This window comes from Melozone crissalis, unplaced genomic scaffold (genome assembly GCF_028551555.1).
Source record: "Melozone crissalis strain CALT ecotype California unplaced genomic scaffold, PUWL_Pcris_2 ptg000013l_1, whole genome shotgun sequence".
In the NCBI taxonomy this organism is placed as follows: Eukaryota; Metazoa; Chordata; class Aves; order Passeriformes; family Passerellidae; genus Melozone; species Melozone crissalis.
In genome coordinates this window covers 59,015,514-59,040,823 of record NW_026535791.1, presented here as the reverse complement: position 1 = coordinate 59,040,823, position 25,310 = coordinate 59,015,514, and the positions used below count along the sequence as shown (strand labels likewise).

The window sequence follows — 25,310 nt, the reverse complement described above, 5'->3', positions numbered from 1 at the left end:
CCAAGTATTTTCTTAACATGAACACAGGCCAAATGCCATAGATTACACATTCAACTAAAGAAATACATTGAGAATGTAGCAGCACAGGATTTTTCTCAGATGCTAATATAAAGACTACATGAATAAAAACATGTAGAAGAAAACAAGAGAGATTTCTGTCTCCTAACAGAAATTCATTTGGATATTTCAGAAAGGTGTGCTTTTCAATAAGTTCTCATGCTTTTTTATGTCTGTCCTGGGTAACACTCGTTGCAGCAATCCAGAGAAGTGCAGCTATGAAGTATGAATGGAGGTCTCTTCTCCCAGTCCAGTTACCCCATAATGCAATAATTTTAAAGCATATTTTTATGACTAATCCATTGCTGGACATCCCAGCCATCACAGATAAATATTCTGTGTGGATACAGGCCAGGAGAAAGGCATAAGACGATTACAAGCATTATATAGCAGGAGTAAATGAAGAACAAAAAACAAACAAACAAAAAAATCCAGTGTCCACAACAGGGATTCACCACAGTCTTTAACTGAATTTACTTGAAATATTTTTCTTTTTCTGACCTTTAAAATGGAAATAAACAAAACAAATTCTTCAGACACAGATGGTTTACAATTAAAGAAATGATACCTATAGATCAACATGACCTATGTGGAACTGAAAACAAAACTCAGTACTAATGAGCATTCCTTTGTGGGTCTGGAAGCAGATTATCCACCAATCTACCTAACTACAATTATTTCTGAACTAGAATTAGTAGGACAAAAACTAATGCACTAAAACAGGATTATTCTAGTCATGCTGGATATACACAGCAGCACAGAATATCCTAAGCTGGAAAAGACCCACCAGGACAATCAAATCCAACTCCTATCCCTGCACAGGACACTCCAACAGTCACACCATGTGCCTGAGAGCATTGTCCCTATACTTCTCAAACTCAGGCTTGGAGCTGTTACCTCTTCCCTGGGGAGTTGTTCCAGTGCCCAACCATGCTCTGAATGAAGAACCTTTTCCTGATATCCAACCTAACCCTCCCCTGACACAACTTCAGGCCATTCCCTTGTGTCCTGTCACTGTCACCATGGAGAGAAGATCAGCGCCTGCCCCTCCACTTCCCCTCACAAGGAAGTTGCAGAGTGCAATGAGGCCTCCCCTCAGTCTCCTTTTCTCCAGCCTGGACAGACCAAGGCACCCCAGCTGCTCCCCATACGGCTTCACCTCCAGACCCTTCATCATCCTTGCAGCCCTCCTCTGAACACTCTCTAATGGCTTAATGTCTTTTTTATATTGTGGTACTCAAAACTGCACACAGTTAACTTCCCCAAAAGAAATCGCTCTGTGACTTTCAAAGTTAACTATTTAATTAACATCAAAAACAAGATTTTATTTTCATTCACAGAACGACTTCTTCTTCAAGAATTTACATTCTTCTTTCATTTGTGTTCCAAGTGAAATTTAAACCCAAGTTTATTTCCTTCCAGTTATACTTGTTATCTGGATTCCAAGATGATTTGCTGCAGTAGAAAATGTGAACTTGTCTCTGTTTGTGGTTTTATTTTGATGGATAACAAAATCAAAATTAGAGGCACCAGATTCCTCAACAGGAACAAAGAAAATAAAGAATTACTGCTCTGTGTAAGGCAAAAAAAAAAAGTTTACTCCTACTGAGTTTCAGGGATCAGCACACATAGCAGGACTCTTGAATTCCCTCTAGTGTTTGCACAAAAAGTCCCATATAGCAAGAGGTAAAACTCTTTTCTACTCCAAGAACCACATTAGAGAGCCCAGTTAAACATTCCTTGACACAGTCAAACCTTGCCTTTCTTCTGAAGCATAAGCATGACTGTGTTTAAGCTGGTCCTTGAGTCAGATGATTGGTGTGCAGCACACAAACCTCTAGTGTGCTTCAAGGACACTGCTGAAGCACAGCCACGCTGGGTGACTGCTGCCCTGAACAAACAGCTCCCCTTCTACTTCAAGGCAAGAGGCACACTCAAAGGGTAACGTGCTGAAAAGCCATTTTCTTTCAGCTCACCCCAGCTACTAGTCTACATTTTCTTTCTCTCCCCTCAACATGCACTCATGTCAAAAGAAATTACCCTTTTTTTTTTTAAACTCAGAGTGGCTTCTGATTGTTCTCACGCATATGTCAGACTTTAACATCAAAAATGCTTGCTTTCTTTCTCCCAGTTTAAACATTAAGGGTTTTCTTCCTGCTTCTGAACTACAAAAAATAAATAGTAATAAAAATCAATTATACTCAAGTTACTGATGAGAGTTGTCTAAACAGCCAGACTAGTTATAAACAGTCAGTGATGATAGACTACCATATGTTAAGCTTCCCATTACTGTGCCAGAAATCATTATAATCACCTTAATTATAGAAACAGTGACTTTTCCCCTCAGTGGCGATGTAACACAAGCAAGTGCACAAGCAGAACTCCTGTTCTGCAGTGCATTACTGTCTGCAGCAAGGCCAGCATATGCACACATTGCCAAGCATTTCTGCAAACACATCAAGTTGCCAAGCACGCAGCTAACCTGAATGGTCTCAGAAGGAGCAAAGAAAGCCAACTTTACCTTGTGTGTTTTGCTGAAATATTTTGTTCAGATCCAAAGAGGAAGCTCTGGAATGCGATTTTTGTGGCCTTGGAGGTGGAGTAGGGGGCTCTTCTCCCTTTTTCATGGCATCTTCTATTGATGTGCTAGAATAAGACCTAAGGAAAAACATGGGGAAAAGGAGAAAATATTTTATTTCAAATATTATTTTAAACAACTGTAGTGAATAGTACCTAAAATTACACTGACCAGGAGTCAGGTTCATGGTGGAAATTCCTTGCCCTAATGACTAAGAGCTCCCTCTTATAACACAGATTTATTTGGCAACAGAGGGATGTAAGCATGTGGAGAAAGGAATGAGTCACGCTTACAGGGCTAGTATTTTTTAAGGCTTTTTGTAACACAGCTTGAGGCCTTCTTATGTAACTTTGCCAGCAGGATAATTGTAGCAACTATTCTGAATAAACCAAAGTAAAATTCCCCACATACACCCCTTGGAGTTTCTGTTGCCTTCCCCAACTGCTAGGGTAGTGTTTATACAGGTATAGATTCAACCCATCTCTTGCAAGTTTGCATTTTGTAATTTGTGACATTCTCACTAGTAGAATAAATTTTTAACTATTGGAATAAATTTTCCATAGGAAACAGTCACCAAATTGCACAAAATTCAGAAAAATGAATGGCTTCTAAGTGACTACAACTGGTCAAATACATGGTCAGTACCTCTTTCCAGGCCCTCCCACAGCACATTAATCCAAATGTGGTGTGATGGATTTGCTGAGAATTTTGATTTTGCCAAATACTGTTCAATTTTTCAGCTGTTGTAGTTATGAGTTTAGAAAAACCAAGACCAAGCAAGACCAAGACTCCATTTAAAATGAGCACTGGTAACATGAGATGTTAGACTTACTGTCATACTGCATGTCAGGGCAAGACCAAAAGCACATTTGGGTAAAACAGAAATAACTCCCACTAATGACAAATGGACCATTCTTTTTTTTGCCAGACAGGTTCCTAATATCCAATGCCAGCTGTCCGATTAAGAGCATATTGAGCAACATCCTATTACCCTCACTGTCCAGGTCCAAGTTTGTCCATTTATGAGCCACTTTACACAACTAATCATAAAAACCTAATGGAGATTCTCTGTCTCCCTGCTTTACCTCATACAACTTTGCAAGACTCCTAGGTTTTTCCACTCCATTATGAATTCCATATAAAATCAACACTTTTACTCCTTTTAATCCAACATCTTCATTCAAATCACAACAAGATCTTCTTTAGGGAGAGGTTTATCAGGATTTGACATTCCTGCTCCCCCAGTTTTCTGATCTAGCTCCACAACTTTTCTCCTACTCAGTCCTTCTTTTGCTTTTTCTAGAACTACTCTTTTTTTTCTTCATAAATAAACAAATTTCTAACCAAAATTATGTATCTCCCCAGCTGGGGTCATGTGTCATCATCACAGATTTAATAATACTATGCATATCATTTGGACTGTTACAATGAGATGCAACATCCTGTTTCCAAGTCAATAACTCACAGTTAGTAAACAGCACATGCACATAGATGGCTTTCCCAGCAGTCCCACAATTCTTCTTAAAGGAGCCTGAATCACTGATTTACTCCACCCTCTTGTTCTGGTTCTGCTAGAGACAAGACTTCCTGATTTACTTCTTTCTCCAATAGGACTGTCAGAGTTCTCCTCACCCTCTGAATCAGAATTTTTAGGACCCACCAGAGGAGTCACCAAGAATTTTACTTGTTCATTATCACCACCAAGTTTACCAGATTTACTTTCCACAGGACAAATTCTTTCACTGTTTTTATTTGTATTCTCAGTTACTGAATATATTCCAATCTGGTTTTGAAGTCCATTAATACATATTTTTTCCTAACATCTCAATCATTCTTTAAAGAGAAAAATAAATCTCTCTATGGTATTTCATCCCAACAAGCACAGCAGGTCTGAACTCCAGGATGTGCTCAAGCACCTTTAGTCTCAACTTCTGCACTGAAGCAGTGACATACAGTTAGATGTGAGACAGCCACATGTGACAGAGCAGTCACATTCAAGTGACTTTTTCTGAGCTTGTTTAAGCATTCAGTGTTCTATGTTTTGTGCACAGTTTTTGCATATTTGCAATTTATTAACACAGCAAGAAAATTTAAAACTCTGCAGAAACTAAAAAGCTTTGGCTAGCGGCAGAAAAACAGCACACAAGGCAGTTCAGCCTTCCTGAATATAGGTCCTAAGAACAGAGGATTTCAGTCCTCAATCACCATGCTTATAGCTGATCCCCTCTTACTAGCAGACTTTGACAAGACTGTAAGCAGACAGCTTGTGATTATACTTCATTATCCAAGCAAAAAAATCCCAAGCAGAGCCCTCTAACTAGCACCAAAAATAAAAAGTTGGATGTGAATTAACAATATGGCTACACACCAGTAGGTGACAACCGACCCAAGATGTAATCCATTGATACGCAGTGTTTTCTGGCACAGGTTTCCCTTTTCTTTCAAACACCCAAATTCAGCAGGTGTCACTTCTAGCACACAAAAGTCCTGAAGTCCTTGCATCACACACCAACCAACCAGAGCCAAGCACATGGATGCCAATAAAAGAATTCACTCACCCACAGCCGAGAGCTGAGCTACCACTGCTGTTTCTGCAGTGCCTCCCTCCATGTGAATGTGCAGTGCCCCCCTCCATCTGAAATCACTGTGCAGGTTGCAAGAGCATGGAACTGCTGAGGATGTTCCCTGCAATGGGGTGGTCCCAGCTCTCCTGCCACGACACCCCTGGGGCTGGGCTGGAGGCAGTCACCGCCCTGACAGGGCAGCAGGGCTGGGCAGATAGGCAGAACTTCCAGCACCTTATGACCAGAGATCATGGGGCCCTAGTGCAGTATTCATGTAGGGTCTACAGCTTACAGATTCCTTCTGGTAAATCTGTCTGATCTGAGCTGTACTTCCAGCACAACACCAATTTAGAAAAAAAAAAATCCAATACGAGTTCTGATGCCTGATATCTAACACCAGAGGAACATATGTGTTTTCCTGAAACAGCAGTGAAAGCAGTACCTGGATCGTGGTCTGGCTCTGTGTGCATTAGGTTCTTGAGCAGCTGGAACAGAAAAGAAAAAAGAACTGCTAAAACATCATACTTTAAATAAATGTCTTTAGCTTCAGAATCAGTGTCCAATAAACATGTGAGAGTATACTCACATTGCAAATGTGGATGTGAGAGTATACTCATCTCACATGAGCAATGGGGATTGATTCTCACTTCTTCTTCCCCTTTGTTTTTGTAGTGTGTGAATGTCCTAAGAATTCAAAAGCCAACATGTAGTGAGAGCTTCACCTTTTCAATTTGGTTACCAGAATACAGGAAGAGGAATAGGTCTGGTAGCTCTGACCTGTAGTCATGGATGTAGTTGTGATACAGCAAGGTAAGGAACAACATAAACTTGTAATAGAAAACATCTTGTTCTTAGTCCAGAACTCTTGATCTATTACTTCGTCTGCTTCCAAAAGCACAAAGGTTTATGTCCTTCCTAAATACTTCAATTAATTAGTATAAATGTACATCACCCATTACAAAATACTAACATGTCATGCTGAGACTGTTTTGACCTTGGGAACAAAAGGTATATGAATGAAAGAAAGCTTTTAAGTCTAAATGTTGATCAAACATATTTCCATTAATGTAAAAATGGGTTTCTGTTATTTGGATGAATTCCAAGTATCCTACCACATACAGGTTTTTATGTGATAGGAAAACAACAGTGCTGAATTATCATCTCTAGGTAATTCCTTGAGGCTGTTCCTTGCTTTACATTGTCTTTTCTGTTACTCTCCTTACTAGAATCAGATAATTTTGAGAAAACATATCTGCACGATTGCTTTCAAATTCATCCCACTGAGATATCCTTAAGGTATTACAGCAGCATCTATTATCCCAGTGCACATACAAAGTGAATCCTTGTATATTTCTCAGTCTACTAATCAAGGTACAACACTCAAGAGAAAATAAAAAAAATAATTGTCAGAATTTCTAGCTCCCTTCAGATTTATGCCTACTTTCAAGTCAGACATTTATCACCAGCTGCTACAGAGCATTTATCAGCAGCTATTACAGAGCACTACCTGAGAATACAATGGATCCTCCAAACCACGGAGCAGGAGGTGCCTGTGGCAGCAGCTGGCAAATACTGAGCTTTTAATGGCTTGCACTGTACTGCTGCACAGACCATCCATAGGAGGCTTTAGGCTCACAGAAGACAAGTAGCAGCATATGGCACATGTACAGCCACACAACAGCCCTTCACAAAAGAAACTGCTTTTAGGATCATGCAGAGCTAGTTGGTGTTTTGGACAGAATAAACCCACTGCAGCTGGCAGTGACCACTTAAAAACCAAGTTCCAGTAGACTGTCATCACCAAACTAGTTCACAGTCATTCCAGATTTATCTGCAACAAACTCTTCCTAGCAACTAAAGGGAGAGGGAATTAATATTAAAATATGCAGTGGTGATAATCCTCCTCCCTCTTCTCTGTGTCAAACTCCCAGAGAATACAACTTCAGACACTGCTTCCCTACAGCCATATGACCCAATTTTGCAATGCTGAAATTGCTGATTATTAAATTACATGCACAATTATTAAATATGCCACTTAGAAATAGGAAGTATAAATCCTTTCCAAGCTAAACCATGTTTAAGACTCTTCAAATTTTCCTTTTCTTATGGAGACTGTAATTCTATTCTAGAAAGCCTTTCAAATAAAAAACCTGTAGGTAAAATTGACATTCAAACTCTCCAAGGACATCCTGTTGAGGTAAACAGGAAAGCACATAAGGAAGAGAGAATTCCAGAATGACTACTAATAAAAAATGATAGCAATAGAATGCCATTGCCAAGGATTTTCTTTTTAAGCTTTTGAAAAAGTAGGAAATTCAAGGCTACAATTACAGAATACCCAGACTTAGCTTTGCTTTCAAAAGAAGTAGCATAATACGAAAAATACTATGAAGCAGGTAGTTCATTATTAGGACATACAAATAATTGTGGCAGGTTTTCCAAGAAACATGCAGCTATTTTGGTACATCCAGTGTGTGCACACTCATGTCTGGGGTGCAGATTTATACACATACATGACAAAATCATTCAAGATGATACAGAACTATTTCCAGTTAATTAAATTATTTCCAGTTCATGAGTATCCCATATTTTTACTGCTATGGTTACAAAAGCCTAATTTCCTGAAATGGATAAGTTAAACCTGTTGAGTAAATTATTTACATTGATTATTAAAAAGTTTATACAATTCCTGGAGTAGCAGAGCCTGACAGAATAAACAGCTTGGTCTGCAGTAATTGAAGAGGGTGTGAAGTTCCTAGTTTGGGTGTTGAGCTGCTCCTGCAGCCCTCTTGCAAGACAATTTTATTTTCAACACTTTGAAGGATGCTGATTTGGTAACTTTTAACTGTAGCCTAACATCTTACACTCAACAGCTACCTCCTTGTTTTACAGACTTAAGATCAAGTGGAAAAATTGTGTTGAAAAAGGTGAAAAGCTAAAGAAAAAACCAAAACATTCCCCATTGGTCAACATCAACGATTTATCTCTTATTGGCCATCTAGGGAGAAATGTACGATTTAAATGCTTGGAAATTTAGCCCTCAATCCTTTAAAAGGCTAAGGTCAACAATGATCCTGCACTTAGGAGTCTAAATAAACTGTCCAGATATTCAGAATGCTGAGCATATAAAGTTCTTACTGATTTCAAATTTCCAGACCTTCTGATGGAGAAGAAAACTTTCACAGACTATCATCTTTCCTGAGTTTACATAAATAGCCTAAATGAATAACCAGAGAAGCATGTAGAATTTCTCCCACTTCATCCCAAATGAGTTTTCATGCTGGAGGTTAATGATTACAATGACCTTTCAGAATGGTGACTGATTCTGAAACAAGCACTCAATTACTGTGCTGCATCTAACTCGACTGGACAGATAAACATTTTTACTTTTCACACCAGTTGTAGCATACAACCTGAGAATGTGCTGGCTCAAATCCTCAATGAGCAGCACAGCAAGAGTGGAACCCTGCAGGGACAGGAGCCACGATGATGGAGTGAAATTCTGCCACTGTGTCCCTTGGTACACAAACACAGCAACACTGTTGGAGAGCACAGCAGCATGGGGAAGACTCCCTGACCAGGAGATGAAAGACCCAGGGGAAGGAGATGTGCAGGTGACAGTAAGTTTTTTTTCCTACCTGTACTCAAGACAGAATTGCTGAACTGAAAGTAAAACTCCCCTGCGCTCCTGGGCAAAACCAGGGGAAGGAGAACAGAATGGAAAGTCATGCAACCACCTTCTCCTTTCCCTGAGAGGGATGTGCAAGAGTGTGTATGAGTGTAAAGGAGAAGCAGCAATCTTTTGAGAATAGAAGCTGAAGACAGCAAATCTGGCAGCTTCCAAGTGTTTGGGAAGAAGCCAGGAAAAAAAGATTTGGGAAATGAGGCATGCAGCTGTTGAGCAGCCATGAATAAATTCAGCTATAAGACAAAACTGCTGTGACAGACATGTGGGGTCCATTTTCTTAATCAAGGATATCTTCATGAGAAAAAACATTCATGCAAAAGGAAGAGAAAGCAAGATTTTTAGCTTGACTGGGACCAGGGAGGGCTTACAAACATTCTTACCACTGTAGAAAGAGATTAACAAAGAGGAAGGCAAGTGAGGTCTGATGAACTGAACTGAATGCAGGGGAAGTTTCTGGAGCAAATAAGTAATTTTGAAATATGCTGTTCCAAAAACAACATTTTCCAGAATGACAGGAACAAGGAGTGTACTTTGGAGCTAGAGAGAGAAAAATCAGGAGTGGTTTCAACAAAGAAACAAGCCCTGAATCAAAAGCTTGTGGCAGTGTCTTAAGCGCCTCAAGGTCTGTGTTTCCAAAGGCTCTCTGTCCTGTAACTCATTGACACAAAATAGGAAAGCTGAGCTTTCACAAAGAAACAGGCAATTTCAGAATAGTTACCAAAACATTACATAGTTACTCTATACTTAAATGTATTTTCACCAAGAGGTACAATATTCATGCTCTTGCATCTTGTTTGTAGCACAGAGGAACTTCAGAATCTTTAAAACAGCTGAAAACATTTTCCACACAGAAAGAACCCATACACTAACAATGAGGGAAAGAAAGCAAGAAAACCTTTTGACAACCTGAAAAGGTAATTAATATTTATCTTACAAATAGCAGTCATTATGAGATAAAAGCTAGTATCAGTAAGAAAGTAGTACAAGAGCAAAAAGTTCTTTCAAAAATTAATCAAGTTACACTAATTTAGGCTTACTGTGATGTAGAAATACTGGATCAAAATTCTCATGCAAGTAACACATGACAATTTTTTCCTTACCTGCTTTCACAGTCAAGTGCTGAAATTCCTTTGGTATAGTTTTGAGAGTAGTGCTTACTTTAACAGCTTAAGAAAAAAAAAAAAAAAGAAAAGATAATTACTTTAAGTATGTGTGGGTAAAACCTAGAAGTATCAGGTCTGAGAAAAAACACCTAAACTGGTATTAGACATCTTATAATGCCAAACATACTTGAAAAGTAGCCAAATACCCTCAGAAAACTGAAGTACTCAAACAAGTAACAATTTCCAAGAGCACAAAAGTCAAGACCAGAAAGAAAGACCTATTCTCAAGTTCCCAAATAATCTCAAATTTTGAGAATTTGTGGAGTTGAGTGCTTATTCCCCTTCCACATTCCCCTTCACATCCTTTCTAATGGAGTTTTCAATGCACCATAGTGTGTTTTGATGAACTGTGACACTCAGTGTTAAATGACCACTTGGAATGAAATCTCTCCTGCTCTAGGATGAGCCTGCTTTAGCAAGGAGGTTGAACCAGATGTCCCTTCCAACCTGACCTGCTCTATGATCTGCCTTTATCTACCAAATATGGGAAAAGTTTTGGGTCTTGTAAACCAGTTCAGTTTACATTATCTTCCAAATTTAACTACATTATAACCAAAGTGCACTTAATTTACGTGGATACTTTTGAAAATGCAGGAAAATTTGCTTCTATTGCCCTGAACTGCAGGTTCTTCACTTCTGGGGGGATCCCCTCAGTTAGGAGAGTGATCTGTTTTCATGTTCGTCAGAATAGTAATAAAAGGTAGAACAAAAGTATTTGTTCTTTGGCTGAAAAGGTAGCAATCTGTGTCATAAATACAGCATATCTTCAGCCCTGAAGGAGGACTGCATGTCTCAAAACAGATTCCCATGTGATTTAACATGTCAGCTACAAAAATCAAAGCACAACTTCATCGTCTGAACAGGGAAAAAATATTCCCTTAGTAAGAAGTAAATCTTCCCCAGACAATTCACAGCAATAACCTTCAAGGTTCATGTCCTTCTCTGGTTCATTATACATTTTGCAACAAAACAAACCTTGTCAACAAAACACTGATTTCTTGAAATATGCTGACATGTCAAAATCTTTTACAAACACACACCAACCCTTGACAAACTTTCTTTGAAAAGGGGCACTGGGAATCTGTCAAACTCTGTCACACCTGAGTGTGGCACATGAATCACGAATGTGGACTACCTGGTCTCACAGCTCTGCTGCAACCTTAACATGTGGACATCTGGGAGGCCAAGATATTTTTTATTTTAATTCATACATAATCTGCAGCTCTGAGAATCAGGCAACAGAATACCCACAACTGTTCTGTTTCTACAACAGAGGGACAGCAAGTAAGAACTGGGAAAAGGGAATATAAAAGAGAATGAATGGCTGTGTGATGATCCAGTGCCAATTCTGGAAGCCATAAAAGCTACTGCAGTAAAAAAGAGAAAGATCACTCCAATTTCACATGACTTGCTGCTGATGGATGTCTATTGAAATGAATGAATTGATGAATTTTTTCAGTCCAATTTGACTAAAACTTTCGTTTTGCAAGAAAATACAGGGATTATTTTTTTCAAATAGGAGTAAAAACTGATTTTGAAGTGTTGGTGTTTCTTGCAAAAAACAAAATTGAAAATTTGGCACAGTGCAATCTTTACTCTTAAAAAATTCCTGATAACAATTAAAATTTGTTTAAGTAAGAAGCACAACATTAATTGCCTTAGGGCTAGACATATTTTAGAAGGTGTATGATAGAACTTTGATAGAATTTTGAAGCAAACCCCTCCATTTATTTGTCTTCATCTCATTTGCTGTGAGCTGTCTCTTTAAATCTTTAGAAACACACAGCCAGCTTAGAAATTAAACACATCCAGCAAACATAGGGGTTTACTAAAAACACATATCATTTAATCCCTAATGGAAAAAAGTTATTTATTTGAATACCTTGTTTGTCATCTTTCTTTCCATCCTGTAATAGGGCAGAGTTATCAGGTACCTCTTCAGCTGATGACTTCTAAAGATAGAAGATTTGTTAATTACACTGACTGTACAGCTCGTACCTTTCCACAGCCAAATATTTAAGAATTCAGATCAACACAAATAATGGTGACATTTGAGACAATATAACTCTACTTTTCAAGGCACAGCAGTTCCACACCAGAAATGAGTTAAAGGAGCACTTCAGCAGTGAACAACTGAAGGAGGTAAGGACTGTATGTAAGGAGAGGCTTCTCCCAGCAGAGCCATATTAACTCCTGTGTAAGGGTAGATGAAAGCTTCCCCAGTCTCCATGAGAAAAATCTCTCTAACCAGAACTCCAGCTGTACTGCAGAGCCTGATGGTTATGCTTTAAAGCTCCTGGCTGGTGTGGCTGATCCTTGAACTACTCTTTTCTTTCAACTTGCAGTCACAGAGATGGGAAAAACAAATTTCATTAGCAAGTCTGTTGGAGGCCCATTCAAGCCTCTAATAGGAGAACAGGGAATTTCTCCCCAGTCTTATTCCTTGATTTTCTGTTATTTCAGCAGCAACTTATAAGCATTTATTGTTCTTGGAGCTTCTGCTGGAACAAATCCTACCTCTATTATCTGTAAGAACAAGAATACCCTCTGTAACCAAATATTCAAGTAAACATCAGAAACTCTAAACTTCTCTAAATATTAAGTGATGCTGGTTTTTGCCCAGGGAGTATGGAAGAGGTTTGACCTGAAAATGTCCTGAAATGAAATAAATTTGGCCTAAACAAATGAATTGAGAAACCTAGATTTCATAGACATTTTTAAAAGACCACAAAAATCTCAACTTGGTTCAGAAAGGAAAACTCCACAGTAAAAGTGAGATTTCTTTTATAAGAATTTTATAAATTTCTGAGGAATGGAATACCCTAGTACTTCTGAGTGAGCAACACAGCAAAAATATGGCTTGAGGACTCTGAAAATGTATGAACAAAACATTTTCCCATAGCTAGCCCTGACACTCAAATGAAGAACATGAGACCACAGACCTAAATAAATGCACGCTTTAATTAATGAAATGACTTTCAGAAATTTCAATGAACTGCGAGCATGGCATTTCTGAGGGAGCCCAGAGGAACCCCAGCCAGTCATTTAATGCATGTTTTAACTTTAGGATTTTGGCAGTGAGAAAACTTGTAGAAAAGAACCAAAGGAGAGTGGGAGACAAAAAAACTTGAGACAAAAAACAACAGTGAAGACAAAACTTCCTTGGTAAACAGAAATCAGTCACCCATGGCACTCCCAAGCATAATATCAGCAGCCTTGGTGTGTTTTTCAAGTTTAACAGAGCCTAGCATGCAGGTGACGTGTCTCCTGCCATTATTTTCTTTATGAATGCATTCAGGAACTGCTTCTATTTTATTGCAGTACTGTAATTCAGCAGTCACAGTAAAAACAGGCATCTGAAATGAAATTAAATAGCCTGAATGGATGATAAGTGGAAATTTAAAAAGACATGGAGGTAATGCATAACAGATTGCATTGATAATGTAATATTTTAATGTAGTGATCAAGTATCTAAAGTATAATTCCTCCACTTGCCAAGATAAAAAAGGAAATTGCAACAGTGAATTGCTGCACTTCCCACTAAGGGAGATGAATGGAAGATGAATTACTGACCTTCCAAATGATATTAATTCAGTGTATTAATTCTGAATGTAAAAACGTAAGTTGAACAAAAAAAAAATCAAGTCAAAATTATTCTCAAATCACTTTTGAGGAGATGTTAAAGTCCATTAATCTTGGACAACATAAACTGAAGCTTTTAAATTATGTGTATGAAAGATACATAATCACATCTTTGCTTGCATTTCATATATAATTTAATTCTATATTATATCTGTATCTTCTTTTATATTTTAGGTTTCAAGGCACCCAAAACAGGGTCACAAACAAGGGATGAGGTGATTCTGGTAAAGGACCTGCCCATGCTGCCAACATACCAGCACCCTGCACTAGCAGATCTGCAGTGATGCTTTCAAAGCCCAGCGTGGCTGCTGTGCTTTGGGCAAGCTGCTGTAGGATGAGTCACACCTCCCAGGGATACAACAAGTATTTTATCAGCTCCACAAGATACACTGGGTGCTCAACCTGCTGGCTGCAGCACTGCCCAAAGTGAACACTGTACTCCAGAGAAGCTTGGGAGATTCTGTTTGGTGGTACCACTAGCAAGATGGATTTGATGAGGGAGCAGCTGGGTTCTGACCCAGGGACTCCCTGGGGCCAGGCACTGGGAGGAAATAGCTGGAGAACAGCCTTGCTGAGCTGCCATGACACACCATTATTTTTAAACTTGGAAGAGTGTCAGAAGGGCTGGTTCCTGCAGTCAGTCTGCCACTTGATTTACTTCCTTAACACTAAACCTTTAAATCCCACAGCACATACATTGAGAGTTGCAATATTCAGTCACAACTCACTAGCCATGATTAGTTCAGCCCTATAAGGTCTTTAAAAGTTTGGGATTTAACCTCAGTGTTAAACTCTTCTCCTTAATTCAGTTTTGCTTGCAGAAGACTCCACGGCATCATACAATGGCTGGGTTTGGAAGGGAGCTCTGGACATCTAGTCCAAAGCCCCTGTTCCATCCAAACAAACCTACTGTGTACAGCTGTGGGCCCCTCACTGCAAGAAAGGACATTAGCATGTGTTCAAAGAAGGGCAGTGGAGCTGGTGGAGGGTCCAGAGCACAGGAGTGCCTGAGGGAGCTGGGGTTGTTTACCCTGGAGAAAAGGATGCTCAGGGATGACTTTATTGCTCTGTACAACCATTTGTAAGAAGGCAGTGCTGGGCTAACAGTTCGAATTGAAGATCTTGGAAGTGTTTTCCAAACTACATGATTTTATGATTCTAGGTCTGTCCTGAAGCCTCATATTTTCAACCAATTCAGACTGAGCACATATTTCACCTGAACATGGCCCATGTGCCCCACTGCCCCTCGTACAGCAGCCCTGCAGGACACCAGCAGGCAGAGCCTATTTCTCTGAAGATTCCAGCGTCTCACAAGTCCCTCAGCGACTACTGTGAACTCTGCTATGTGGGAATACTTATTGAAAAGCCTGTCAGCCCTTTCCATACACAGAAAAAATGGCTGAGCTGGGGGTTTGAGATGGCTTAATAAGAGGTTTAGAGATCATAAAGTCCTCTCAGAGACTCAGAGTCTGCAAGGTAAGGACCCAGCTTACAGCCTCTCACCTCTGTCCGACTGAAGTCCCGAGTCTGCTGACTGCTTGGCAAGGGCTCAGAGTAAGAGTCAAACAGTGCACAGTCACGCACGGGCTTCAAACAAGCTGCAGGGAAAAGAAAAAGAAAAGAGAAAAGTGAAAAAACCCCAAACCAACAAAAAAACAACCCAAAGCCAAACACAGACACACCAAGTCTTTGGATAATACATACTTCTTAGAAACCTGATCTAGCATAATTTTGCTCTTCATTTCTACATCTCAGACCTAATCCATAAGACATGGTTGACAAACACCATGAAGAAACTCTATCTTGCATCTTAAGTAAGTCAGTGTCATGAAAGGGATAGATTGTATAATTTCTGTTGTAGAAATAATAGTGAAATTTGGAAGAAATGTTTTCTTCTCCCAATCTAGTATCAACTATCTTATAGTTTATATATTATTCTCTTAGCAGTGTTAAAGGTACTTACGTTACCTTCAGCTGAAATTTTGACTTTTTGAGTATTGAAAAGTATAGTAGAATCTACATTATACTCTAAAATTGAAGGCCAGAAGAAAGCAAAGCACTAAACACTGTATATGCTGTAGTATATGCCACCTTCAACTAAACAACACTGAGAGCAGGGGGGAAAAAAAAGGAAAAAAATCACATCTAACTTCTCAAAGAAATATTCACAACAAGCTAATTTCTATCCCACAAGCTCAGGTCCTTCTGCTGGTATCACTCTGGGATTAGCTCCTCCAAGATAAATCTGTCTTATGAACTGGAAAACATCTTTTTTTAAAAATCAATATATTAAAAGGCAGAACAACCACATTTCTAGTTTTTGGCAAGCATTTATTTTATCTCAATAAATTAAGCTCTTGGAAACCTGTCTTAATTTGCAGTACAGTGGGTTACACACAGGGCAAATAGCTTTTGAGATTTTGCAAATTAGTTTTAATAAAAAGTTTCCAAAAAAAGGTGGTGGGTCAAATTGTCAATGGAGCTGTGCCAGGAGAGCATTTGGACCAGTTGTGCTTGTAGTTTATGGTACAAGCCATAAAACTAGCAAGATTAATGCATTCTTAAATGCTTTTTTGCTACAAGTCATTTTATTTGAAGCTTTAACAGCACTCTTATCAGATGCAAATACTTAAATTGAACCAAATTACGCCTCCATCTGAAACTAATGCAGCAACATAATGAAAAACTGTGTTCTTCTTTGGAGTCCTAAGAAGCCAAAAAAATTTGAAAAGAAGCCTAAATTTTACAGAAATCAAATTATGAAAACATGAATACACAGGATTTCTCTTGAAATTTGCTTTTGATATTTTAGGTAACTGTATGAGTAACCTACATTTTTGTCAATGGTTTTATTTCAGAAGTAATACAACCAGGGCTCTACGCTTTTCTCTTATTCACAGTTTCACAGTGTGTTGAGATGTTCTGCTTTTCATTAATGTAAGTCTTTCAAAAGACAGATTTATGAATCCTGACCAGATAGAAGAATGAGCACGAGATATTTTCAGACCCTCAGATTAACCAGAATTAGTTCATTAGCTGGGGAATTTAAAGGACCCACAAGAAATAATTAGTCCTTTCACCTCTTCCATGTAGATTTGCTTGAAATGCTTGGTCTCATGCAATAGCAAGAAACAATAATCTAAGAAAATAGTAGAACTAAGTGCTGAAAGGAACAAAGAGGGAAAAAGAAAACTCCCAGGGAACAACTGCAGCTTGCCATGCTATTTCTCCCACTGACATAATGATTCCCTGCTACTAGAGATAGTTATTTCCAAAAAGGTTCAATGTGAAGACACACCAAAAAGAATCTGCATGGATGAGTTTACAAGCCAATTCATCATGAGACCAGGCATGAAAGTAGTGGTGAAAAAAGTGGTTGTCCTGGAGGGAAAAGGGTAGTTGTAATTATGACAGGGGAATGTAATCAGAGAGACTAAAAGTGATGAAGATTTGGAAGGGCATGTTTTCCAGGAGCTCATTGCTTTGGATATGAATATAGTGGATTACAGGGAACATGACTCCACCAGAAATTATTTCACAAATCTGATATGGGGTCAACATTTAATTTTCCTAACTGCAGCTTGATTTGTTCTTTTCCTGCCTTTTAATATATTCAGTGTCATCAAATTTAATGGAGATTTTATTAGGTCTTAAATATTATCCCTTAGCACTGTAATTATCATCTGTGATTAATCCTCCTTGCCCTCAAGAGTCATGCACATTTTTAGATGTAACAGTATATATTCCAACATTCATTTATAATTAAAAGAGACATAACTGAAGAGAACAAATGAAAGGGCAGGTCTTTCACCGCACATTTTTACTGAAGTATGTTGTATTTTGGATTAATTCATCTTTGTGCTACACAAATTGTTGTAATCCTGTCATTAATGCAAACAACCCACAGAAGAACCTGTGGATTACATTAAATAAATTACAAAAAAATTCAACCTTTGATATAACCAATATCTCCATCTAAAAAAATACACTAACATACTAAGTTCTAATGCAATCCAGTATAATTTTTAACAAATCTTCAAGACATAGATACTTTAAGGAAAAATTATCAAAATAATTAAAAGCTATATCACAGATTCACAGAATTTTTTTAATTGGGAGAGATTTCAAAGATTACTTAGTTCCAACCTCCCTTACCATGGACAGGGACACCTTCCACCAGACCAGGTAGCTCTAGGCCTTATCCAACATGGCCTTGAACACTTTCAGGGGTGGAGCATCTACAGCTGCTCTGGGCTACCTGTTCCAGTGACTCACTGCCCTCACAGTAAACAATCTCTTCCTAAAATATAACATAAACCTATCCTATTTCAATTTAAAGCCACTGCTGGATTCCCTTTGCTTTACAGGCATTCAACTGCCTCTTCATCTCTCCTGACACCTGAAGCACAACAGAGCAAAGGGGCAGATATTAAGAGGCAAGTAACTGCTCCACTTTGCATCCCTATCTCTCTGCTTTGATCTAGGACTTCTACAGTAACCACCTTATAAGCACAATTAAAAACACAGGCCTTAAATGCAGCTGGAGAATCACTAGAGAGCACAGAAGCCCATTCCAGGATGGAAACTGAACCTGTCTCACACACACACTGGATTTCTGAGATGGCTGCAGGGACATGGCTTGCCCCAGGAGCTTTACCTGCTTGGAGGTACTCAGGCAGCAGTGTCTCTGGCAGTGTCTCAGGCAGCTGGTAGCCATTCTTCCTCGCAACCACAAGGTGGAAAGCGGCACAGAACTCCGGGAGTGTCAGTGCCCCATCGCAATCCACATCACTCAGCTCCCTGTGGGTAAAACAGGCACACGTTTTCCAAGGTGTTACCTCAGGGAAACACATGTGTGCCCTCACGTGGGAGACAAAAATGCAGCTCTGAGAAGACATATTTTAACACAAGACAAGTATTTCTGCCATGGTCATTTGATCCTGACTTGCACTTTTGTCTTGGGGAAGATGAAGCAAGCTGATTTTCTAAAACTGACTTGCCACTTTTTTCTTTTTCAGTAAAGTACATTTCTTTAATACAGCACACCATTGAATATGATGGTATGTGTATATTAGAATGTGAAATACATAATCTATATTTATAGAATCATAGGGGGGGCTGGGTTAGAAGAGACCTCAAAGATTCCAGCTAATTCCATTAGATCATTCCAGATCTAATTCCAACTCCCATGCCATGGGCAGGGAACCTTTCTCTAGACCAGGCTACACAAAGCCCCATCCAGCCTGGCCAGGAACACTTGCAGGGATGGGAAGTCCACAACCTCTCTAGGCAATCTGTTCTAAGGCCTCATGACCCTTATAGTAAAGTCCTTCCTAATATCTAATCTAGGAAGGTTACAGCCCTTTAGGTTACAGCCCTTTCCCTTTGTCCTATCACTACAGGCCCTTGTGAAAAGTCCCTCTCCAGCTCTCCTGTGGACCCTGCTAGGCACTGGACAGGTGCTAGAAGATCTCCCAGAACCGTTTCTTCAGGCTGGACAGCCCCAAGTCTCTCAGCCTGTTTTCATAGGAGAGGTGCTCCAGTTCTGTGATCAGCTTAGTGGACCTTCTCTAGACTTGTTCCAACAGCTCCATGCTTTTCTCATGGTGGAGAGCCCAGAGCTGGATGCAGCACTCCAGATGGGGTCCCTGCTGGTCACACCTCTTTTGATGCAGCCCAGGATGTAGTTGGCCATCTGAGCAGCAATTAATTGCACATTGTTCCAAGGGTGGAATTAACCTTCCAATATTAGGAAGCACTTTGGCTAATCCATGCAGGATCTTAAAACAGTTCAAGCAGAAAAAGTTAACTATGGACTTTAGCAATGGTTACTTAGCACCACTGACTAACCTTTAAAAAGGGGGAAAATTAATGCTCTTGACAAGTTTAAATATTGTTGTTAACTTCCAGCTAAGTGGTTCTCTCTTAATCTAGCACACTTCACAAACACTAAAATTAAACTTCAGAAATTCAAGAATTCAATTTTATAAATTAACTCTTTGCAAATATTGAGTAATATTTTATCATGGGCACATGGTCTAAAATAAACGTATAATTCCTTACTCTTGGAAAGTAACAAGCATTTCTCAGACTAATGAGGTTACAGTGACAAGGACTGAAACATCCCATGTGTTTAAGACAGCAACACAACCTGATAAATCACATTGCCACAAAATTACAAGCATCTACTAGAAAGGCATACTTTTCTTGAAATTCCGCACAGAGAACAACTTGTGTCAGCAATAGAAATAAAATCTGATTTGCTAACATATTAGGTTAATCCATTCTTTTTAAGTAATCTTAAATTTAAATTCCAATATTCACTTCCCCCAGCACTATGTTTCTTCAGTTGGATTTTTTTTATTTTCACAACTGACAATCCGCTTTGAAAAGATTCCAGACATATCCTTTGACCCTGACAGATGTTTAGGCTCTTGCAAGCTTTTCTTCTCATCTCTCTTCATAAAAGCATATATAAAAACAAAATCACTATCAGCATTTCTGATCCATGTTTAAAACTCTTTGTTCCTCCTGTCAGACATGCAATGATGACAACAAATTACAAAGCACCATGTTGTTGATGAAAATATAATAGAATCCTTGTCAAATTTTATCACGTACAGTTCCATCCACAATTGTTTCGCAATAAGCTCATTAAAAGTAAGAGCACTGGTTCATTAGAAAAGCACTAATGAATTACGTAGTTGTTTAATTAGGCCTCCTCTGACAGAACAGAGACAGAAACATAAAACCAACAACACATCTAAAACATTCCAGAGGTGCTTCTCCTCTGTGTCATTTCATGAAAAATGCCAGTTCTCTGATGCTGCATACAATACACTTAAGAACAGCTCTCAGCTAGTTGGGGTTCAAACCTTCCCAGTCCTGCTGAGTAGGTGAACATCTCTCAGAAAACAAGTGTGTCAGGAAGACCAGTGACCACCCTGCTGCTTGGGCCTCAAAGTGATTCTGGAGATAAGAGCAATAATTATAATTGAAGACACTTTTAAAATTTAACAAGAACTCTTGAATTAAGCATCTTTTTAAAAAGGCTGATAGGCATCCCCAACAATATTACAGTACTCACCAGATGTGAGAAAGTTCCAGGATGGGCAGCTTTGATTTTGTGAAGAAATTCTTTGCTACAGAACCTGTTGGGAAAGCATGCCTCATCAAACACTGGGAATTAATTCTCCAAATTCTTCCCTTTTACCAGATCTGCCATGCCAGAAGCAGACAGTTAATTTATGTTCAAGAGATGCTCAGATTAATCGGATGCTCCTATAGATGCTGGACCATTTGTCTCCTGAGTAAATGACAGAGAAAGCCAGACAGAGCTGTTGACCTCATTTCTCCATTCCCTCCATATGGGAAAAATAAATCAAGGGAAACCTACTTTATTACTAGTAACTCTAATCTGCATAACAAGTACGTCACCAATGATGAAATAACAGACACAAATGGCCCTGGTTCACCCAGAAGTCATGTGCACAGCAGTACAGTGCTTTGACATCTGCACTGCTCTCCCAGTGTGCTGCTTCAACCATGACTTTTTCCTGCAGTGAAAATTTTACAGAGGGGGAAAAAAATAAAATAAAAAAGAAACTGCCGAAGATTCAGCTAGCACACAGCTCCTGTCCTGCTGCAGGCATCCTCACTCACCCTGCCACAGCAGCCCTTCTCATACTTCTAGTTAACAAACACACTTCTTCACCATCTCATATGCACAGGCTGTCAGGGGTACCCTGGAAGCCCTTCCTGGGTACAGGCTACAAATCATAAGGAAACAAAGCACAGACTTCAGGGACAAAAATCCTCTTCCCCTTGGGCAACCACTGGGGAAAGAACCAACACTGAACAATCATTTTTTCTTTGAAACAAACCGCATGAAGGAGACTTAACTGAGGTGAAGAACTGCTGAAGCAATAATTTCAGTTAGCAGCAGGTCACTCTTTAAACTTTTGGCTGGATCAAGGCCTCCTGAACCCCAGTGACACAGCAGGGCTCATTACAACTGCCTCAGTTTAAAACCTGTGACATATTCCTTGCCAGGCCAACTGTCTGTACGTGGCCAAGTCTCCTTTCACAAGCAGCCTGGACCCTCTATTCAGGATGGAAATCTGAGTATGATCAGAGTCATCTCAGTATGCTCTTAACAATACTTCTACCATGTGTGTGCTCTCCAGGATTGTTTCCTAATTACCTAGAGGTCAAAATCTCAGTCCCTCCAGAACCATAAACCCTCAGGCTTGACTGCCCAGGGCATGCTTCACTGTCATCACATGGACATTGCCACAGTTCTGCTGGATAAGTCAGCACAACCCTCAGGGATTTTTCAACTCAATATACACTGCAGGTGTGATCCACAAATCCAGCACATGAAATGTAAAGAGCTCATTTTAATTTTTACCAAATTCCCAACACTTCTCCCTGAGATGTAATTACTTTTCTAAAATCAGGATATTTAGGAGAAAATGTAAGGGCCACAATATTGATTCGAATAGTCCGCCTTTAAAAAGAAAACCTAATCAACTCTTACAAATGCACTGACAAAAAAGAATTTATTTACTTAACACTTTTCACCTCCCAGCCTGGTTCCCCTCTTCAGTGTGCACAGTGTTTGGTAAAAATCACCTGAAATGAAGGCGTTGAGGTCGGGCTGCAGGGACCTGAACTGGTTGATGTAGTAATCTCGCTGCTCCTCCGTTATCCTCCAAGGGTCATCTGAGTACTGAGTGCTGCTGTCCTGCTGCTCCCGCTCCACTGAAAGAGACTGAAGGGAGGGACACTGGCACCAGCCACAGGGAGGGCACCACAAGGGCACTGGAACCTCAAGAAACCAGAGTTACACTTTTCTAGGTAGCACAGACAAATTTTCAGAACACAAGAAGCAGAAATGGCCACACTGATGACCATCCCACTACTTACCTGGGAAAACTGAGGCTATTATTAGGTATCTTTACCCCTGCAATTAAAGGAAGCTTTACATGACCAGGGGTCAAAGGAAATCTGGCTACTGCTGACCACTAAAAGTCCAAGTCATACTTTATTACCTCTAGATTCATTTTGAGGGTACTTTGTTTTCCGCAATGCATTACAGCCCTGAACTGCACACTGAACACCTCAAATGGATGGAACCAGTAAAGGCCCTAAAGCTGCATTTATGCAGCTTTGTGCATGAAAATTTATGTTTGTTATGAAGATACATATTTAATCTAGGAATGGTGCTGTAACAATGGAAATATTCCACTTCTGGACCCTCTGCTCACCCCAGTAACTCAGCACTCATTATGCTAAGTCAGGGAGACACACAAGCCCCTAGAGACCCCCTCAAACTTCTACCACTTCCAAAGGTTTAAGCAAAAATCTGCCTTTGGGTAAAGGAATATTCTGGAGAAGAAGGGTATTCAACCCAATTATTTCTTTGCTCTGTCTTTGCTCTCTGATTAACTTTTTTAAGGGGGGCCTGTACCTTTTGCAGGTTGGATGGAGGCATCTACAAGAGGGCTGCCAGTACAGCTGGTGTTTTTGTTAAAATGGAATAAATAAGTATTCAATATTTAAGCCTGCATAATAACAGCTTTAAAAAGGGAGGGCAAGAATGAACAACAATCAGCTGTGAAACCCTTTCTCTGACACACCTGTCTATTTTCCAAGAATCAAATACAAAACACCAGTTCTGAAATACATCAAAAGATCCCTGAAACAGGCAACATCATAAAGCTGTAAATTAATTTTCATTTCAAAGTGCTACACAAATGCACCCAATTTAATTTCAAGTTAGCACAAATTATGTGACACTACCTGTAGATCTCTTTTGGAGGCTCAGGTGACATTTTATTGTGGGTGTGAGGTGCTAAGCACTCAGGAAAAGGTAGAGTCTCTGAGTCTTTCTTATTTAGGAAAATCTCTCGCTTAAGGGAGCTTTGCCCTTCCTTAGGGCAAACTAATTGTTTGCATAATAAATGCACAGCAGGCATACTGGAACACAGGAAAGATCTGCTTTTACAACCAGCAGGAAAATATAAGACCCATTTTCATAAAAACAAACAAATGCCCAGAAATTAATATGTTCAGTTTAAGGTACAATTTAACCAACTGGGGTGAAAAACCAAAATATGCAGAATGTTAGCCATAAATACTGTGCATATGTTACAGATAGCAATCTAAATCAAAAAGCAATCTCTGTGAAATCTCATGTACTTTCAATGAAAATGTTTTACTTCAATTTACCTACAGTGATTTAATAAATTTCTTTGTTTATTGTAATTTCTCCATCCCATCAGCTTTTTTCCTCATATACCAAAAAAAGCACAATTCAGTCTCAAGTCTAAAAACACCACAGAGAACACTTTTCACTTTCAAAGTGAGAATTTTCTGCCTTTTTAAAAAATTTCTCTATTGTTTTGTTAGTAGTACTACTAAAGAAAAATATGCAATTCATTACCCGGTTAGGAGTTGAACAGGTGAGTGCAGATTTGGTTCCATAATTCCCTGAAGATGGTCCATCTTGCTGGTGAGTAGAGTGTCTGACTTCATAAGGAGCTACAACAGACATTTAAAATTAAATATATAAATGTCAGGATAATAAAAAAATGCTGCTAAGTGAAAGAAAATAATTAAATACCACAAGATCAAGAATGTATAAATGTGAACATTTTATCTGAGCATCAAAGTCCATTTGGTCAAGCACCTACTAAGTGAACCCACTATCACAGTATCAAAGTCCCTTTTGTCTTATGCAACAAAATTCCAGCCACATACTTGTTTTTCCCATTGCACCATTCTTCTTCAGACATTACTGAGACACTGTCACTTATATACTGCTAGACCACAGAAATCACTGTTCATCATGTTTAAATATACACTTATACAGCCTGTCCATGCATTTATACATTTTATATACTTATAGCCACATTTAGCACAAGAATTATTTTAAGTAAGAAGAAATAATTCATTTGGTCTATAAAAAATATGCTTTGACAATGCTATCAAATAGCTAACCATTACTTCTCAATATAGTCTTCCTCTCCCTTCCCTAATTTCTGTTGAAAACCAAAATACACGACTCACCACTTTGTGCTATTTGGAGAAAAGTTTGTAAAGAAAAGTAACAATTTCTTCTTCTTTTGCTAAAATAAGTCACTTAGGCTCCACTGCAGCAAATATAGTAAGCAGTGACACAACAACATATTTAGGAACAATGTTTAAAAATAGGGCAAGCATGCAAACAAAAAGGCAAGTCACTTGCAAACCCTTACACAGCTGAGAACTGCTGCCAGACTATTTAAAATTTACCATTACAAAGTTTACATTAGATAGTCAGAACCTTAGAGACTCATGATGAAAAAGGAGTCCAAGAAATCTTAAAACTTTTGATCTTAGGAAAAGCTTAAAAATCATGCCCCTAAACCCCTTTGTTTTCCTAAGGGGTCTTATCCTGTGTTGTTATCTATTTCTATTCCTGTACAAGTCACTGCTAATTTCAGATTAAATTAAAAAAAGGAAGGAAGGTGAAAGGTGAGAAACATTTAGATGCCCTCAGAGGGGAGATTTAAGCATGAAGCCTCATGTCTACATGCTTGCTAGCATGAGAAACTTTCACAACTATAAAATGC

The 25,310-nt window shown here is 39.1% G+C and overlaps 1 protein-coding gene across 1 annotated transcript in view; it reads right to left on the bottom strand.

Annotated features, from left to right (window-relative positions):
- The window catches only part of REPS2 (RALBP1 associated Eps domain containing 2), a 95,400-nt gene that overhangs the window by 30,539 nt on the left and 39,551 nt on the right, over positions 1–25,310 (bottom strand). Inside the window, exons 5-13 of the mRNA XM_054271712.1 lie at positions 24,140–24,237; positions 22,327–22,465; positions 20,780–20,843; positions 18,350–18,492; positions 15,196–15,290; positions 11,933–12,002; positions 9,988–10,053; positions 5,642–5,684; positions 2,579–2,715 (exon numbers count right to left, since the gene is read on the bottom strand). Of these exons, the coding sequence (XP_054127687.1) occupies positions 2,579–2,715; positions 5,642–5,684; positions 9,988–10,053; positions 11,933–12,002; positions 15,196–15,290; positions 18,350–18,492; positions 20,780–20,843; positions 22,327–22,465; positions 24,140–24,237 (855 nt within the window). The remainder of the gene's footprint in view (positions 1–2,578; positions 2,716–5,641; positions 5,685–9,987; positions 10,054–11,932; positions 12,003–15,195; positions 15,291–18,349; positions 18,493–20,779; positions 20,844–22,326; positions 22,466–24,139; positions 24,238–25,310) is intronic.